Here is a 19,311-nt window from a genome sequence, read left to right as displayed (position 1 = left end):
CAAGAAGCAAGCTTCTTTTAATTTCATGGCTGCAGTCACTGTCCACAGTGATTTTGGAGCCCAAGAAAATAAAATTTGTTACTACTTCCACTTTTTCCCCTCTATTTGCCATGAAGTGATGGGAGTGAATGACATGATCTTTGTTTTTTGAATGCTGAGTTTCAAGCCAGCTTTTTCACTCTCCTCTTTTACCTTCATCAAGACTCTCTTTAGTTCCTCTTCACTTTCTGCCATTAGAGTAATATCATCTGCATATCTGCAGTTGTTGATATCTCTCCCGGCAACCTTGATTCTAGCTTGTAATTTATCCAGCATGGCATTTCATATGATGTATTCTGCATATAAGTTAAATAAGCAAGGTGACAATATACAGTCTTGCTGTACTCCTTTCCCAATTCTGAACCAGTCCGCTGTTCCATGTAAGGTTCTAACTGTTGCTTCTTGACCTGCAGATAGGTTTCTCTGGAGACAAGTAAGGTGGTATTCCCAGACAAATAAGTCTGGTATTCCCAACTCTTTAAGAATTGTCCACAGTTTGTTGTGATCCACACAGTCAAAAGATTTAGTTTAGTCAATGAAGGAGAAGTAGATGTTTTTCTGGAACTTGCTTGCTTTCTCCATGATCCAGTGAATGTTGGTGATTTCATCTCTGGTTCCTCTGTCTCTTCGAAACCCAGCTTGTAAACCTGGAAGTTCCTGGTTCATATACTGCTGAAGCCTAGCTTGAAGGATTTTGAGCATTACCTTGCTACCATGTGGAATGAGTGCAAATGTGCAGTAACTTGAACATTCTTTGGCATTGTCTTTCTTTGGGATTGGAATGAAAACTGACCTTTACCAGTCCCGTGGCCACTGCTGAGTTCTCCAAATTTTCTGACATATTCAGTGCAGCATTTCACATTCAGCATACCAGTCAATTTCACAACATTATCTTTTGGGATTTGAAATAGCTCAGCTGGAATTCCATCACCTCCACTAGCTGTTTGTAGTAATGTTTCCTAAGGTCCACTTGACTTCACACTCCAGGATGTCCAGCTCTAGATGAGTGACCATACTGTTGTGGTTCAGCTCAGTTCAGTTCCGTCAGTCAGTTGTGTCCAACTCTTTGTGACACCATGGACTGCAGGATGCCGGGCTTCCATGTCCATCACCAACTCCCAGAGCTTGCTCAAACTCATGTCCATCTAGTTGGTATGTCATCCAACCATCGCATCCTCTGTCATCCCCTTCTCTTCCTGCTTCAATCTTTCTCAGCATCAGGGTCTTTTCTAATAAATCAGTTCTTCGCATCAGGTGGCTAAAGGATTGGAGCTTCAGCTTCAGCATCAGTCCTTCCAATGAATATTCAGGGCTGATTTCCTTTAGGAATGACTGGTTGGATCTCCTTGCTGTCCAAGGGACTCTCAAGAGTCTTCTCCAACACCACAGTTCAAAAGCATCAATTCTTCGGCACTCAGCTTTAAGGTCCAACTCTCACATTCAAACACAACTACTGGAAAAATCATAGCTTTGACTAGACAGACCTTTGTTGGTAAAGTAGTATCTCTGATTTTTAATATGCTGTCTAGGTTGGTGATGGATTTTCTTCCAAGGAGCAAGCGTCTTTTAATTTCATGGCAGCAGTTACCATCTGTAGTGATTTTGGAGCCCCAAAAAAGAAAGTCTGTTACTGTTTCCATTGTTTCCCCACCCATTTGCCATTAAGTGATGGGACCAGATGCCATGATCTTAGTTTTTTGAATGTTGAGTTTTAAGCCAGTTTTTTCACTCTCCTCTTTCACTTTCATCAAGAGGCTCTTTAGTTTCTCTTTGCTTTCTGCCATATGGGTGGTGTCATCTGCATATCTGAAGTTATTGATATTTCTCCTGGCAACCTTGATTCCATCTTGTGCTTCATCCAGTCAGGCTTTTCGCATGATGTATCCTGCATATAAGTTAAAATAAGCAAAGTGACAATATACAGCCTTGATGTAGTCCTTTCACAATTTGGAACCAGTCCATTGTTCCATGTCCGGTTCTATCTGTTGCTTCTTGACCTGCATAGAGATTTCTAGAAGGCAGGTCAGGTGGTCTGAGAGCATTCTCCACTCTAAGAATTGTCCACAGTTTGTTGTGATCCACACAGTCAAGGCTTTAGAGTAGTCAATGAAGCAGAAGTAGATGTTGTTTGGGGATTCTCTTGCTTTTTCTGTGATCCAGCGGATGTTGGCAATTTCACCTCTGGCTCCTCTGCCTTTTCTAAACCCAGCTTGAGCACCTGGAAGGTCTCAGTTCACATACGGTTGAAGCCTGTCTTGGAGAATTTTGAGCATTACTTTGCTAGCATGTGAGATGGGTGCAATTGTGTGGTAGTTTGAGCATTCTTTAGCATTGCCTTTCTTTGGGATTGGAATGAAAACTGACCTTTTCTAGTCATGTGGCCACTGCTGAGTTTTCCAAATTTGCTGGCATATTGAATGCAGCACTTTCACAGCATCATCTTTTAGGATTTGAAACAGCTCAGCTGGGATTCCATTACCTCCCCTAGCTTTGTTTGTAGTGCTGCTTCCTAAAGCCCACTTGACTTTGCATTACAGGATGTCTGAGGTGAGTGACTGCACCACCATGATTATCTGGGTCATGAAGATCTTTTTGGTATAGTTCTTCTGTGTATTCTTGACACCTGTTCTTAATATCTTCTGCTTCTGTAAGGTCCATGCTGTTTTTGTCCTTTATTGAGCCCATCTTTGCATGAAATGTTCCCTTGGTATCTCTAATTTTCTTGAAGAGATCTCTAGTCTTTCCCATTCTATTGTGCTCCTTTATTTCTTTGCACTTATCTCTGAGAAAGTCTTTCCTATCTCTCCTTGCTATTCTTTGGAACTCTGCATTCAGATGGATATATCTTTCCTTTTCTCCTTTGCCTTTAGCTTCTCTTCTTTTCTCAGTTATTTGTAAAGCCTCCTCAGACAACTGTTTTGCCTTTTTGCATTTTCTTTTTGGGGATGGTCTTGATCACTGCCTCTTGTACAATGTTACAAACCTCTGTTCACAGTTCTTCAGGCACTCTCTCTATCCAATCTAATCCCTTGAATCTATTTGTCACTTCCACTGTATAATTGTAAGGGATTTAATTTAGGTCATACCTGAATGGTCTAGTGGTTTTCCCTATTTTCTTCAATTTAAGTCTGAATTTTGCAATAAGGAGTTTATGATCTGAGCCACAGTCAGCTCCCGGTCTTGTTTTTGCTGACTGTATAGTGCTTCTCCATCTTCAGCTGCCAAGAATATAATCAGTCTGATTTCGGTATTGACCATCTGGTGATGTCCATTTGTAGAATCATCTCTTGTGCTGTTGTGGTTATCTGGCCATTAAGACATCTTTTTTTGTGGTTATCTGGGTCAGTAAGACATACACAGTTCTTCTGTGTATCTGTGTCCCTTTTTCTTAACCTCTTCTGCTTCTGTTAGGTCCTTGCCATTTCTGTCCTTTATTGAGCCGATCTTTGCATGAAATGTTCCCTTGATGACTCCAATTTTCTTGAAGAGATCTCTAGTCTTTTCCATTCTATTGTTTTCCTCTATTTCTTTGCACTGTTCATTTACAAAGGCTTTATCTCTCTTTGCCATTCTCTGCACCTCTGCATTTGGTTGGCCTTTCTAAACATTTCCTATTTTCAAGATTGGACTTTCTCTAGTTGCATTTGAAAGGCAAGCTAGATACTAGCCAAAAAAGCAGACACTGTGGAAAGAAATGGAAGAAAACAGTATCCTGTTTCCGTTTCTTCCATTAATGTTTGGCATCCAGAGGAATCAGTCTCTTGGCTCCTGTAGGAGGAATAAAGGACTAACCACTAGCCACATTCTCTTCAGCACAGAGTGAGCCTTCCAGCTGTGTTAATGAAGAAGATGTGTTGATGGCGCCTTCCCTGGTAGACCTTTTGCACACATGTGTATACAAGGGTCTCTCAAATGGCCTTTGCTCCTCCAGTCCTGCCCCGGGTCTTCTACTCTCCATACAGCAACCAGGCTGGAGGGATCTTCCCAAACTGCAAATGAGATTATAATACCTTCTTTCTTTGATGTCTCCCCACTGCTTTTAGGGTAAATCTCAACTCCTTCATATGGCTCAAAAATATCTTGTGTGAACTGGCTCCTGCTTACCTCTCCAGCCTCATCTCTTTCTTTCTGTTAGTTTAAGTTTCAGTCATACTTCACATCTTTTAGTTTTTTGCAAAGAGGTTAAAGAATTCTCATATAGTATAGTATTCATGTATCTTCTTAGTAACCCTCAAGCTGACAGACCATTTTCTCAGGGAAGCCTTTCTGGATTTTTATGCCGTATTAGGTCCTACTGTGATACATTTACATAATTTCCTGTATCTAACCTGTCATAATGCTCATCCCTTTTATTGGTATTACTTGTTTAACTGCTTTTTTTTCCAGATAGCTCAGAGAAGATAGGGATGTTTCTGCCTCGTTTACCACCGATTATAGTGATTAGGACATGGTAGATTTTTAATAATTATTTCCTAGGAGGAAGAAAGAGAAATGCAAGAATAACAGTGATCCTTAGCATCTTTTGGTAATACATTCAGAGGACTTTGTGACTCCATGAAAACAAGTTAATAAAGCACTTTTCTTAATTTCATTTGATGTGCCGTTTCTTTTGAAAATTGCACATAAGTTAGTTCTCTGTAATTATAATTTCCTATACCTGAATTCTCGTTGAATTTTCCCTATGATTATTTTCACGCTAGGCACTGATGCATGATCTTCCTTACCAGTAATTAGGTGTCATTTATAATACAGTTCCTGATTAGATTAATTTATTCAAACAGGCCTGGGCTTTTTAATTTACTTTTATTTTGCCTGTTTTATTTATATGCCTAAAATGATGTGTTCTCATATATATATGGCAGCACCAAATGTAAGTATTTTGGTCTGCCCCCTAGCTTTTCAACATAAAGGGCTGCTCAAGGGATCCATCTCACCAAGTGCCAAGTGCTGCATGGTGTTGACCCCCAAGTTGTTGAGCTAACTTCCTGTCTTTTTTATTCTTGATTTCTGACAATCTTCTTATATTACTAGCTAAAGATTCAGGAATTACTTTCAGTAAAGAGAGTTTTACAATATTGTTTATGGTAGAAGTTAACTAAGCAGACCAAGTGCCTTATTTATAGGCAGTGTACTATTTCAAGTGAAGTTGGCTAGGCAGCAGGTGAGATGCTGGGCCCTTCATCATTTATAATTATGGTCTCATAATATTCACTTAGCAAAGATTCTATCTGAGAATCTGGTAATATGTGGTTTTACCAGGTTCCTGTGTTTAATTAGGGAGGACTTCCTTGGAGGCTCAGACGGAAAAGAATCTCCTGGCAATGAGGGAGACCTGGGTCAATCCCTGTGTCAGAAGATCCCCTAGTACACCTAAGGTCTATACCAGGTGCCCATGATTTAAGGCTTCCCAGGTGGCGCTCATGGTAAAGAACCCACCTGCCAATGCGGAGACAGACAGAGAGCTGAGATCAATCCCTGGGTGAGGAAGATCCCCTGGAGGAGGGCATGGCAACCCACTCCAGTATTCCTTCCTAGAGAATCCCTTGGACAGAGGAGTCTGGCAGACTACAGTGCATGGGGTCACAAAGAGCCGGACACGACTGAAGTGACTTAGCATGCATGCACAAAGTTAAAATCTGAAAGTCTCAGACTTTATACCTTTCTATCTGGAAAGAACTCTATCATCTGGATCTTAGCTTGAATGGCCAAGGTCCTGGTCACCTCACCGTATGTAATATATCCTTTTTCATTTTTAAGACATGTTTTCTCTCAGGCATAATCAAAATAGGTTCTGTTAACAACTCCTGCATACAATTAAAAGGCAATGAATTGCATATGGATTTTGGTTTGTGAAGTTACCTGGTCTTCCCGGGAAGTTCCCGTCTTTGCCTGCTGTTTCCTCAAAGCTTCATACTTTTGCTTTTCTCGCCTGTATTCTGCAACAGCACCATCCAGAGCAGCTTCTTCCTCTGAGGAATAATAGAATAGTTTTAGAATAAACACTAAAAAGGCTGTATGGATTCATATTGAAGTCTATGAATGTCTATTGCTGAAGAGGAGGTCAGAACCTGGGACTGGTTTTCCTCCATTTAAAAAAAGAAAACTCAACAAACAAACCAATAAACTCTACAAGCTCCACAATGATTTCCTAGATTAGAAAGTGATTGATGTTAAACAATCAATTTTAATGTCTTAATTTTATACTGTACTATTATAGTTGTTCTCACTTGTAATTATTTGACTATAAAATCACCTATGTCACCTTTGAAATAAGATATTCCTAAAATTCAGCAATACCATTTCAAATTATTCTTTTGCCTTACAAGATATAATCCTTCAATATTGGTTGATTTTCCAATTACTTGCTATTTCTGCCTCCTAGTTAAAACAATAAGAAAACAACAACAAACAACTTCAATTTAATAGCATCATAAAATATAAATATATCTAACAAAAAATCAGGACAGTTGCCCAGAAGCAGATAAAAGTAACTTTTACTAAATTAGAAATGAGGGAAAAAAAAATGGATTTGATCCTGCAATAAATTCCATACAAAGACTAGTTAACATCTGGGTTCACAGAAAACAGTGTTGCCTCAAAAAAAAAAAAGGTAACAATATGTTACAATACTTACATTTATATATATGTTAATGAAAACTTGTGACTTAAGAAAAAAACCTATATCTTCTCATCTTTGCAAACCAAGATGAGCCAGTTGTAATCAAGAATATGAAAAACGGTTCTACTCAAGTCTTGGTTTGTTGCTTGCCTCTTTGTTACCTAGTTTGAGAAGCATAATCAATGTGTAATATATTAATAATCAGCCATTTTGTTCAAGAGATTATCTAGTTTAAAAAAAATGTGTGAACTAAGAAACAAGGAGTCTTCTTATGGTTACCTGATATGATTTTGATGTCAAGGGTACAATGATTCAATTATGTGGGATAGGAAGGTTCTGGAGATTTAAGGTACAGCATCATCTCACACACTACTAAAGTAATGCTCAAAATTCTTCAAGCCAAGCTACAGCAATATGTGAACCGTGAACTTCCAGATGTTCAAGCTGGTTTTAGAAAAGGCAGAGGAATCAGAGATCAAATTGCCAATATCCCCTGGATTATTGAAAAACCAAGAGAATTCCAGAAAAACATCTTTTTCTGCTTTATTAATTATGCCAAAGCCTTTGACTGTGTGGATCACAATAAACTGTGGAAAATTCTGAAAGAGATGGGAATACCAGACCACCTGACCTGCCTCTTGAGAAACTGATATGCAGGTCAGGAAGCAACAGTTAGAACTGGACCTGGAACAACAGACTGGTTCCAGATAGGAAAAGGAGTGTGTCAAGGCTGTATATTGTCACCCTGCTTATTTAACTTATATGCAAAGTACATCATGAGAAACGCTGGGCTGGAGGAAGCAAAGCTGGAATCAAGATTGCCAGGAGAAATAACAATAACCTCAGACATGCAGATGACACCACCCTTATGGCAGAAAGTGAAGAGGAGCTAAAAAGCCTCTTGATGAAAGTGAAAGAGGAGAGTGAAAAAGCTGGCTTAAAACTCAACATTCAGAAAACTAAGATCATGGCATCTGGTCCCATCACCTCATGGAAATAGATGGGGAAACAGTGGAAACAGTGTCAGACTTTATTAAGGCTCCAAAATCATTGCAGATGGTGATGCAGCCATGAAATTAAAAGATGCTTACTCCTTGGAAGGAAAGTTATGACCAACCTAGATAGCATATTCAAAAGCAGAGACATTACTTTGCCAACAAAGGTCCATCTAGTCAAGGCTATGGTTTTTCCAGTGGTCATATATGGATATGAGAGTTAGGCTATAAAGAAAGCTGAGCGCCAAAGAATTGATGCTTTTGAACTGTGGTGTTGGAGAAGACTGTTGAGAGTCCCTTGGACTGCAAGGAGATCCAAACAGTCTATCTTAAAGGAGATCAGTCCTGGGTGTTCATTGGAAGGACTGATGTTGAAGCCGAAACTCCAATACTTTGGCCACCTCATGTGAAGAGTTGACTCATTGGAAAAGACCCTGATGCTGGGAGGGATTGGGGGCAGGAGGAGAAGAGGACGACAGAGGATGAGATGGCTGGATGGCATCACTGACTCGATGGATGTGAGTCTGGGTAAACTCCGGGAGTTGGTGATGGACAGGGAGGCTTGGCGTGCTGCGATTCATGGGGTCGCAGAGTCGGACACGACTGAGCAACTGAACTGAACTGATGGTAAATACAGTTAATAATACTGTATTGTATACCTATAATTTGCTAAGAAAGGTGATCACCACACATACGCAAAGTGTAACACTGTGAGGTGTTAATTATGTTAATTAGCTAGATTGTAGTTATCTAGTTCTCGGTAATTATGGTTTCTCTAGTTCTTGGTCTTCTGAGATTTTTAACTGTCTGTTTTTTCAGATGTGTTTCTTCTCCTTTTTAGATTTCTAGCCAAAATGAACAAACAGCTTTAGAATAGCTGTGAGATCAGCTGGTCTTTCATTATATACATCTGTGATACCAGGATTAAGCCTAAGGTTCCATTTGGACTGCATAGAAACTGTGACTCAAACACTTCAACATGGTACACACAGCCAAACGCAATGATTATCTGCTACACAAACCCAACTGTGTGAACAAATACAGTAAACTCTTGTATTTCCTAATGGGGCATATTATATCCGTATGAAGCACTTCTGTTTTTAGTGTGATCAAATGTTCACAGCACATTCATTTTTCATGTTCTTATTTCTCAGTACTATACTCTCAGTAACTTCCTTAGCTCTACTTTAGGTCACTAATTCTCTGTTTAATTGTATCTAATCAGTTTCAGTTTTAAGACATAAACTGAGTCGTTGATTTTAATAATCATATTTTAAAATTCTAGATTTTCTATTTCCTTTTCAAATTGACCCATTTTTTTTTGATGGCCTAAGTCTTTTATTATGATTTTTATACAATTAAAAAAAAAACTTCTTTATCTTAAACACACTTGTTATGTTTTATCTTTTGGATTTTTCTTGGAGTTGCTTTTGTTATGGTTCTGACTCTTTCCCCACAGTGGTTATTTCTCCATGCGTTTTCCAATTCTTGGTTTTGAGTGTTCCTACAGCTAAAGCTGCATCTCCATCATGTTCCACAGGAATCCCTGACACCCAGGATTGTGTCAACATTCCTCCAGAGAGCTTCTGCATTTGTTTCTACCAGGAAATTAAGGGGTTCCATTCGTGCACAGCCATTTTCTCCCAAGTTAATTTCCTGGCTTAGGATTTCTGTACCACATAGGTAGTGTACATTCAGACTTTATAGCTGTGCCTGGTAGAGGTTTAGAGTTTTGATTTTTTATGACAGCCTTTTTTTTTCCCTTCCATATATAGTTTTGAAAAATGACGAGCTTCTTTGTGGACTTCGTGACCAGGAGGACAGTTTTTCTAGCTCCTTCCTCTGTTGATCCAAGACTGTATCTCTAAGTGTGATATTAAAACCGGAGCTTCTAGCTATCAGAGCCCACATCTGGTTTCAATATCCCCCTGGGCAACTACTGTGTCAGTTTGAGCATTTAATGCTCTAGTTAGGCCTCCCCTTTGTTTCTAGTACCTAGGAATTTTCTTTTCTTTCTTACCCCCTCTCTCTCACTTCCACTTTCCCTAACCCCCGCCAACTCCCCCTCTGTCTCTTTCAAGCTTAGCTACGTATTTATTTTTTAATTGGAGGATAACTGCTTTACAATATTGCACTGGTTTCTGCCTTACAATGTGAATCAGCCTTCCTGAGCCTCCCTCTCACCCCACCTCCATTCCACTCTCTGCATCATCACAGAACACTGGGCTGCCTCCCTGTGCTGTACAGCAGCTTCCCACTAGCTGTCCATTTCACACAGGGTAGTGTATATATGTCCATGCTGCTCTCTCACGCGCTCCTTCCCATGTTGTGTCCATAAATCCATTCTCTATATTTGTGTCTCTATTCCTGCCCTGCAAATGGGTTCATCAGTACCATTTTTCTAGATTCCATATATATTTAGCTAAGATTTACATTGGGCCAGATCATATTTTATCTAGTACTTCTATATATTTGGAGAAAGATATTCTGTTTTAACTAAGTCCATGTGGCCAGAAGAAAAAGTAGCACATTCAGGCTTCTCTGGTGGCTCAGATGGTAAAGAATCTGCTTGCAATGTGGGAGACCTGGGTTCAGTCCCTCAGTTGGGAAGATCCCCTGGAGAAGGGAACGGCTATCTACTCCAGTATTCTGGCTTGGAGCATTCCATGGACAGAAGAGCCTAGCAGGCTACAGTCCATGGGGTTGCAAAGAGTCGAATATGACTGAGCAACTTTCACTTTTACTTTGAATGCCCCTGAATAAGCAAAAATTGAGTAAGTGACCGGATGATGTTAGTGATATAAAATTATCTAATAAAATAGAAAAGGGGCTTGGAAAAAAATCAGTTTCTTTAAGTACAGAGTGCTCCACATCTAATACCTTTCTTAAAAATGTTAACATATGTTGGATAATTTATAAATAATAATGCAATATGACAACTATTTGTCATTAACTGAAATCTCAACAAAAAATGTACACTAAATAAGTAGGTATGGAGAATGGGGGAAAAAAGAACATTTACTAAATACCTACTATATGTTAGGTACCATGCTAAGGTTCTTTGACTCTCCATGAAGAAAGCATCTATAAACTCATTTTACAAATTAGGAAACAGGGTTAAGACCACAATTAGAATATACTAAAGCTGTAACTTGAACCCAAGTCTCTCTGATACTAAAATCCCATTCTGTGCCCAATTAAAAGTTCAGTTCAGAAAACAAAATTTAATGTGTTCTCGCTGTACGCCTGGCTTTTCATTCTAGAAAGTAATTTAATGGGTAAAGTAAACATAATATATGTAAAATAGTTAAGAAATCAAGCCACTGATTATAAGTATTATGTTGCTGATTCTTGGATAGACTATTAGCCACCAAGAGAGGGTTTAAAGCTTACCTATGCTATTGTTCATGTATAGATGTGAGAGTTGGACTGTGAAGAAAGCTGAGTGCCGAAGAATTGATGCTTTTGAACTGTGGTGTTGGAGAAGACTCTTGAGAGTCCCTTGGACTGCAAGAACCAACCAGTCCATCCTAAAGGAGATCAGTCCTAGGTGTTCACTGGAAGGACCGATGCTGAAGCTGAAACTCCAATACTTTGGCCACCTCATGTGAAGAGTTGACTCATTGGAAAAGACTCTGATGCTGGGAGGGATTGGGGGCAGGAGGAGAAGGGGATGACAGAAGATGAGATGGCTGGATGGCATCACTGACTCGATGGAGTTTGGGTGAACTCTGGGAGTTGGTGATGGACAGGGAGGCCTGGCGTGCTGCAATTCATGGGGTTGCAAAGAGTCGGACATGACTGAGCGAATTAACTGAACTTAATGTTATTGTTGTTGTGTTAGTTGCTCAGTTGTGTCCAACTCTTTGTGACCCCATGGACTGTAGCCCACCAAGCTCCTCCGTCCATGGAATTTCCCAGGCAAGAATACTGGAGTGGGCTGCCATTTCCTTCTCCAGGGGGTCTTCCCCACCCAGGGATTAAACCTGGGTCTCCTGCACTGCAGGCACATTCTTTACTGCATGAGCCACCAGGGAAGCCATTACCTGTGCTATAGTGTTAGAATGAAAAAAGTGTGAAAGTTAAGTCACTCAGTTGTGCCTGACTCTTTGCTACACCACGGGCTATAGCCTGCCAGGCTCCTCCGTCCATGGGATTTTCCAGGTAAGAATACTGGAGTGGTTTGCCATTTCCTTCTCCAGGGAAGCCTGCATAGTATTAGAATAACAAAATTTAAATATATTAGTGATCTTCAAAATAATAATAGAAAATATATTTAAAAGGGTTTGGTGACAAGAATGTCCAACATCACTATAACCATCAATTTACTATTAGAGCATCAGTTTACTAGAGCACCAGAACTTAGCTAGTGTCCCATGTGGATCAGAAGCAGAACTTGGGCTAAAACTTATGTTCTAACTCTGAGAACTGGTGACATTAATACTGTACTTTCCCCGCTGTGTGTTATAAAGAATGTCTCTAACTCTTCCCTAAGAACTAGTCGGAAACATAATCTTTGTTCCACTTGACTCTCTTCATTACAAAACTATTTTGTTCTGAGAAGAAAGGGGTGAGGACTACTCAATTATTGGTTACTTAGCTAATGAACCAATGGTATCTATCTACAAATCTCACTTCATAGATATAAAAGGGCTTATACCTTCTACTGTCTCAGTACTAGGGCTCAGGCAGCTGAAAGCTTCAAGTAGGTGCATATTCATTCATTAAAAAAAAAAAGTTTATTAAGTGATTATTATGTGTCAGAAACTGTTAATAAAGTTACTAATGATTTTAAATAGAATTCCCTGATGGCTCAGTGGGTAATGAGCCATCCTGCAGTGCCTGCAATGCAGCAGACACAGTAGATGCAAGTTCGATTCCTGAATCACGAGGATCCCTTGAAGAAGGAAATGGAAACCCACTCCAGTATACTTGCCTGGAAAACTCCATGGACAGAGGAGCCTAGTGGGCTGCAAAGAGTTGGACATGACTAAGCAACTAAGCATGCACATGATTTTTAAACAGATCTAGGTCAACTATTTCAAGGAAATTTTTGAAAAATTCCCATAATAAAAACTTTTATATAAATAAAGGTGATATGTTAGTGATAATAGTAAACAACATCTGAAAAGAAAAGGGACAGACTTTAGTGAATATGAATATGGAAAAATACCAAAGTTACTAACATCTAATTGTATCTCATCATACTGGAAGCTACAAAGTATGTTTGTATCAAATTTTATATATACCTTAAATTAATTCTAGGAAAAGCACCAGACTTGAAAATAGCTAACATGATGCAAAAAAAGGAAAATAATAAATAACATGATAGCTAACATTTCAAGTGCTCACTAAATGCCAGATACTGGTTCCTTGAATTACTTGTTTAATCTCATAAACAAGATATTATTAACCCGTTCTGCTGACTGGGTTATAATTGGGGATTATAAACATGGGAATAAAAACCAGGCAGTCCGGCTCTAAAGTACAATCTCTTAACCAGCGTGGTTATTTTTTCTTCATGTCTGAAACAAAAAAACTTAGAAGAAGATATTCCACTTTGACATAAAAAGGCATCATGTCACCATACTGGAAGTGTCCTGATGAAACATAAAGTCCTACCAAAATTTGGTCTTGAATTCCTCCTGGACCATAATAAATAGGAACAGTGATATGCCAAACAGTGGGTTAATGAAAATAATTTCCATTTCCATCTAGAAAGAGTCCTTTATGGCTTTTCTTGATTCCCCTTAATTAATCTTATATTTCCCTCATTTGAATTTTTAAATACTTTATAGCTCCTCGCTTAACTATATCATAACTCTCTCTTTGTACTGCCCCTTCAGCTATAAACTCAAATGTCAGGGACAGTGCCCTGTTTGTGGGCTAGTATATTCCTTGCATATAGTATGTATTCAATAGATAGAAGCTGTATGGACAAATAAACAAAATGTGCTCATTTTTATGAGCACATAAAAATGTGCTCATGTTTAGATCTTAAATACAACAGTGTCCATGGTTGCCTTGTAGCTCTTGCTGGATGGAATGGTTCCTTGAGGGCCTTGTAGGGGCTTTGGGCCCCTAGTGTACAAACATTTTTTCAATAGATAGCTGCCTAATTAAGTTGAGTTGTAAGGAATTAGATAATTTCTACGCTTATTAAATGAGGTGAGAGGAGTAGAAGTCAACCTGAAGGCAGTTATCCCTCATGAAGCCCTTGAGCATTGAGCTTTCTGGGTAGAATCTCTGTAAGAGCTACAGCCAATCACTGAAGCTTTATACCAACTCCTTGAGGAGCTAGTGGGGATAAACAGCATATCTTCCACCTCAGTCAAAATGCCTGTTTTTCTTTGGTTTGTTTTATTAAGAAAATCCACTATAGAAATGATAACATTGGGAATATTCTGTGACATTAAAATGAGAGCTTATGTGTAATATAGCCATAATTATAATCCATAATATTTATTCATTGTACTAATTTTGTTTTAAAGATAACTGAAAGTGCTTAGATGATATCTTTAAAAGGTGATAAGAAGAAAACTGGTTTATCCAATGAAACTGCTAATATAAAAACTAATTCACAATAAAGAAATTATTTAATGGAGGTATCTACATTATGAAGACTAGGCAGAAATTTAGGGAAAGAATGGGCTAAAAGTTTAATTTTTTCTGTACTATGTGCTGAAGTAAGAAATCTACAACTTATTAATTTCATTTAACCAATTTTTATTTTCAGTATATTTTAAATTCTACAAATCAAACAATGCTGGCTCCATCTGGTGGTCAAAATAAGCCTCTAGAACTTCAGGAAAATTACTCAAAAGTGATTAAATAATTTAGGTACTATGTGAAATAATATGCTTGAATATTGAATACTACACAATGAGGTATGCCTCAACAGTGAATGTTAAGTGGAATTGTCTACATTTACACAAATGTAAAACATTTTTCTTTCTGTTGTTCATACTAGCCTCATTTCATCATGTTATTTTGGAGCTTAAAATAATTCTCCAAAGTAATATAGATTACCTTCCTGTGTGTTTTTCTATTAGATGATTTAAGAAATATAAAGGCAACACATTATAATACAGTTAAATTTATCCACATTTTCAGACTGTATTTTATATTTTCATTTGGAATATAACTATATATATACATATATATATATACTATTTTTCCCCCCATTTAGGCACTTCCAGAAGGGGTGACTGGTGAACATATGACAGTTCATATCTAGGGGTCTGTATGTTCATGTTCTGCTGCTGCTGCTGCTAAGTCGCTTCATGAGTTCTTCCCAACCCAAGGATTGAGCCCACATCTCTTACATTGGTTCAGTTCAGTTCAGTCGCTCAGTCGTGTCCGACTCTTTGCGACCCCATGAATCGCAGCACGCCAGGCCTCCCTGTCCATCACCATCTCCCGGAGTTCACTCAGACTCACGTCCGTCGAGTCGGTGATGCCATCCAGCCCTCTCATCCTCTGTCGTCCCCTTCTCCTCCTGCCCCCAATCCCTCCCAGCATCAGAGTCTTTTCTAATGAGTCAACTCTTCTCATGAGGTGGCCAAAGTACTGGAGTTTCAGCTTTAGCATCATTCCTTCCAAAGAAATCCCAGGGCTGATCTCCTTCAGAATGGACTGGTTGGATCTCAAGGAGGATACTAAAGAAATAACTGCTATCTAAAATCTCCTGAGGCTATGACTACCCTAGCAAATTCAACTGTGCAGAATAACATAATTGCTAACAGTACTTAAAGGAGGATTCTATTATTTTGGAGTAAACTCATGAAGTACTTTTCTTCAAGTTAATTATGAGAGTTTCTAAACTGGTTCAAAATAGCCCTTAAATCATTTCACGTGTGGTATGACAGAATCTTCTTCCTGTCCTCTATGTGGCTGAGGAAACGATAAAGTGGCTGCTAAAATACAAGCATGACTACCACCAGCACCATCTTCACTTTTTAGGATCTAGCTTGTCTGAGATACTCATAACTCTGTGCCTGCTTTCTCACTTAAATTTATGCTGTAACAACAGGAGTATGGTCATCTCATACTTCTGTTGAAGTATAAAGAAACAGAGGTTCAGAGAGTTTAAATATGAAGAAACAGAGGTTCACAGAGTTTAAGTAATTTGCCCACAGTTATATGGTTAATAAATGATAGAGCGAGAATTTGAAATTAGGGCTCTTACACTTCAAGGTCCACGCTTTTTCTAGCCTATTATATGGCAAACCGTTACGGTGGGGGCACTGTTACACATGAGAGTGAGGGAAAAGAAGACAGTTGTGATGTTGTAGAGCTTGTAGCCTGGAAAATGGATAAGACATGCTCTTCAACTATGCGATGGTGCAAATGACATACGAGAGGTCCTGATAAAGTAATTATGAAATTTATGCAGAGGAGGGAAAATCTGGGTGGTGGAAGTGGAAGCAGACCTGGGCCTTAAAGGAATAATAAGATTTAACCACAGCAGGTAGCAAAGACAACACAACCAAAGCACGAAAGCAGCATGGTGCAGGATACACATGAGGAAGAGGAGTAATATTCTGGGAAAATGAAGAATGGGTAAATAAAATGGGGCATTAAAGAAAAGAAGTTAAAAATCTGATCATGAAAGGAGTTTGAACTCCCTCAGGGGACACAAGGAGGAAGCCACAATTTATACCATGCAGGTCACAAGTGTTTTTGAGCCTTTTAGAAAATGAAATGAAGTGTGCTGAACCACCCTAGGTTGTTAAGTTGTTAGAACTCATTTCTAAGAAGCTTTTTAAAAGGTATTTCCTTATTATAGTACTAGTTTGAGTTAGTTGATACAATTACAATTCCAAGTTTCCTGACATCCACACTTCCCTAAATCAAGGAAAACAATGCATTTCCCAAATTCAGGGATGAAGAGAGCAAAGGCAAGTGGGTAAGAGAGAGAAAGAGACAAAGAGAAACTGACTCCCCAAATCTTATAGGATTTTTCCCTAACTATTTTAGGAAGAAACTTCGAAAAATATCCCGGAAAAATACATTTCCCACATCTATCAGAATAATTTAATTTAAATGTGAAAATATGTGCCATTATTTGAAAGGACCATACTTGGGATTTCTGGCTCTCTTCAGTGTCTCAGATTTTTTTTTTTTACCTGCCTAGACTGTTCTATAAGCTGGTTCAGATTTTATCCGTTCTTCCCAACCCCCATCTTTAATGATAGTTCTAACAAGGTACATTTAATGAAGTGAGAGTAGAAAAAAAGATGATCAAATTATGCTTCACCTGAAGTTGACTGTCCAAATATGCTTTCTGGAACCTGGGGTTAGAGGGTGAGTTGGACGGGGGTCATTTTATTCAATCTTAGTGGTAATGCTGGAAATTATAGGCCAGTCCTCTGTCTGCTGATTCTGGCTTCAAGCTAACAGGTCATATTGCTTGTGGCTTCTTTTGTTTCATTTTAAAAGGAAACAATGCTTTGCAGTTTTATAGTGGAAAGAATATTGGACAGAAGATCTGACTCCTCAAATCTACCGTTTAAGCTAGGGTGAATACAAAGTATCTTTAATACTGCTTTCTTCATTTGCAAAATGGACACAATACTTGTTTAATCTACTTCTCAGGACTGTTATAGAACTAAGTGTAATGAGGCAAGTGACAGGATTTTGTAAACTATTCACGTTATATAAATATGAGGTATTATTATTTGGCAGAGAATACAGAATACCACATTTTATGCCTATAAGCTACTTTATAGTTATGGTTCCCCTCAAATGACTAAATCTCAGTTGAAGAAGCAAGGAATAGATATAATATTTTTCATTCTATTAATATACTTGTTTGACTAAAAATATTTTTGTATATTATATCATCTTTTCAAAGCACCAATAAAACTTACAATTGGAAGAAATGTAAATCCTTGTGATGTGCATTATCAGAACAATTTATATTTTTATAAATTTAAATGTTCAGGTACTATTCTTGTTATGAGGTTTACCCATAATCCTGAATTTGCTTAAGAATAAGCAGTATCTGCTGGCATGCTGATAGGATGGAAAATGCTTTGCTACTCCTACCTTCTGAACAACTCCTATATTCAACCTGTTTTGTTGTTCAGTCCCTAAGTCGTGTCCGACTCCTTGCAACCCCATGAACTGCAGCACTCCAGGCTTCCCTGTCTTTCACTATTTCCTGGAGTTTGTCCAAATTCATGTCTATTGAGTCAGTGATGCTATCTAACCATCTCATCCTCTGCCGTCCCCTTCTCCTCCTGCCCTCAATCTTTCAAAAGACCCAGCATCAGGGTCTTTTCCAGTGAGTTGGCTCTTTGCATCAGGTGGCCAAAGCAATGGAGCTTCAGCTTCAGCATCAGTCCTTCCAATGAATACTGAGGGTTGATTTCCTTTAGGATTGACTGGTTTTCAGCTGAGGCCAATTTCAATTCTCCAACTGGTTTGAGAGTTGAAAGGACTCTCAAGAGTCTTCTCTAACACCACAGTTCAAAACTATCAATTCTTTGGCACTCAGCCTTCTTCATGGTCCAACTCACACATCTGTACATGACTAGTGGAAAAACTACAACTTTGACCTGTAGCTGACACTTACACAAATAGGGCTTTCCATGTGCCACTTATTTTAAGTGCTTTGTGCATAATAACTCATTTAAATATAATAGGGAAGAAGCTGTCCCTAGAAAGATGAGGGCATTACATTTGGAAAAAGCAGAAAACTGAAAAAGTATTTGATGAGTGAATGTTGGTGAGCTCAAACTGAAAAGGGCACCAAAGTTAGATCCAACCTGTGAGTTCACTGAGGGCAGTGACTTTTCTGCTTTACTTGCCAATTTATGTCTAGAGCCTAAAACAGTGCCTGTATGTTTTCAGGCATTTGACAAATATTGTTCTAATGAATACATTTTTTAAAAAAAGGAAAGTCAAATTTCAGCGGAAAGTGGATGCTTAAAGAAAATAATTGAGAGTGGGAAATGGTAGTGTGTCAAAGCAGAGTAGGCTGAAAAGCCAGTCGTCTTTGTCTCAAACCATGGAGAGCTGTAATGTTCAGGTGCTCTCTTAGGCTTGGTGTCGCTGAACAATTCTTACATGGTACCCACAGTCAAAAAACAATCAGGAAACCTAGGACATATAACACTCATCAAGGTAGTTTATTGACTAAAGTTAGTCTCTGAACTCTACAGTATAAAAACATATTTAATGGAGGAAATAAAATGACTTAGAAAGTACCTAAGTTTTCAAATGGTATTAACTAATCCTTTAATGAATAAGGATTATTTTGGTTTGTTTGTCTGATTAATTTCATAAACTGAAATCGTTACCAAAGCAATCTTACACTTTTTTTCTTGGTGAAGTGGAAAATTTCTCACCCTCTTATTTTGGATTAGAACATAATTACAGACACATTCTCACTGATTAATTTTTTAAAAATCTCTGGCTTAGTCACAAAAGAAAGCCAACACACTGAATGGACTGGGTTCAATATTTTGAGTTAGCAACTTTACATTCTATTCCCAGCTTTGTCACTCACTGAAGTAAAGGCTTGAGTCAACCTCACAAATGCTTTGTCTCTATTTTATTAGATGGTAAAGTCAGTATTAATCACTATTGGCTTAAGAGTATATAAGGTAGTAAATTAATTACTGCAATATGCTTGTTAAAATACCTAGAAAA

The 19,311-nt window shown here is 38.4% G+C and overlaps 1 protein-coding gene across 1 annotated transcript in view; it reads right to left on the bottom strand.

Annotated features, from left to right (window-relative positions):
- Positions 1 to 19,311, bottom strand: part of CWC27 (CWC27 spliceosome associated cyclophilin) — a 253,943-nt gene that overhangs the window by 38,670 nt on the left and 195,962 nt on the right. The window contains exon 12 of the mRNA XM_040262597.1: positions 5,899 to 6,008. Coding sequence (XP_040118531.1) covers positions 5,899 to 6,008 — 110 coding nt within the window. The remainder of the gene's footprint in view (positions 1 to 5,898; positions 6,009 to 19,311) is intronic.

The sequence above is a fragment of the Oryx dammah genome, unplaced genomic scaffold (assembly GCF_014754425.2).
Source record: "Oryx dammah isolate SB20612 unplaced genomic scaffold, SCBI_Odam_1.1 HiC_scaffold_20, whole genome shotgun sequence".
Classification (NCBI taxonomy): domain Eukaryota; kingdom Metazoa; phylum Chordata; class Mammalia; order Artiodactyla; family Bovidae; genus Oryx; species Oryx dammah.
The sequence above is the reverse complement of the archived record's forward strand: the minus strand, read 5'-3'. Positions and strand labels throughout refer to the sequence as shown.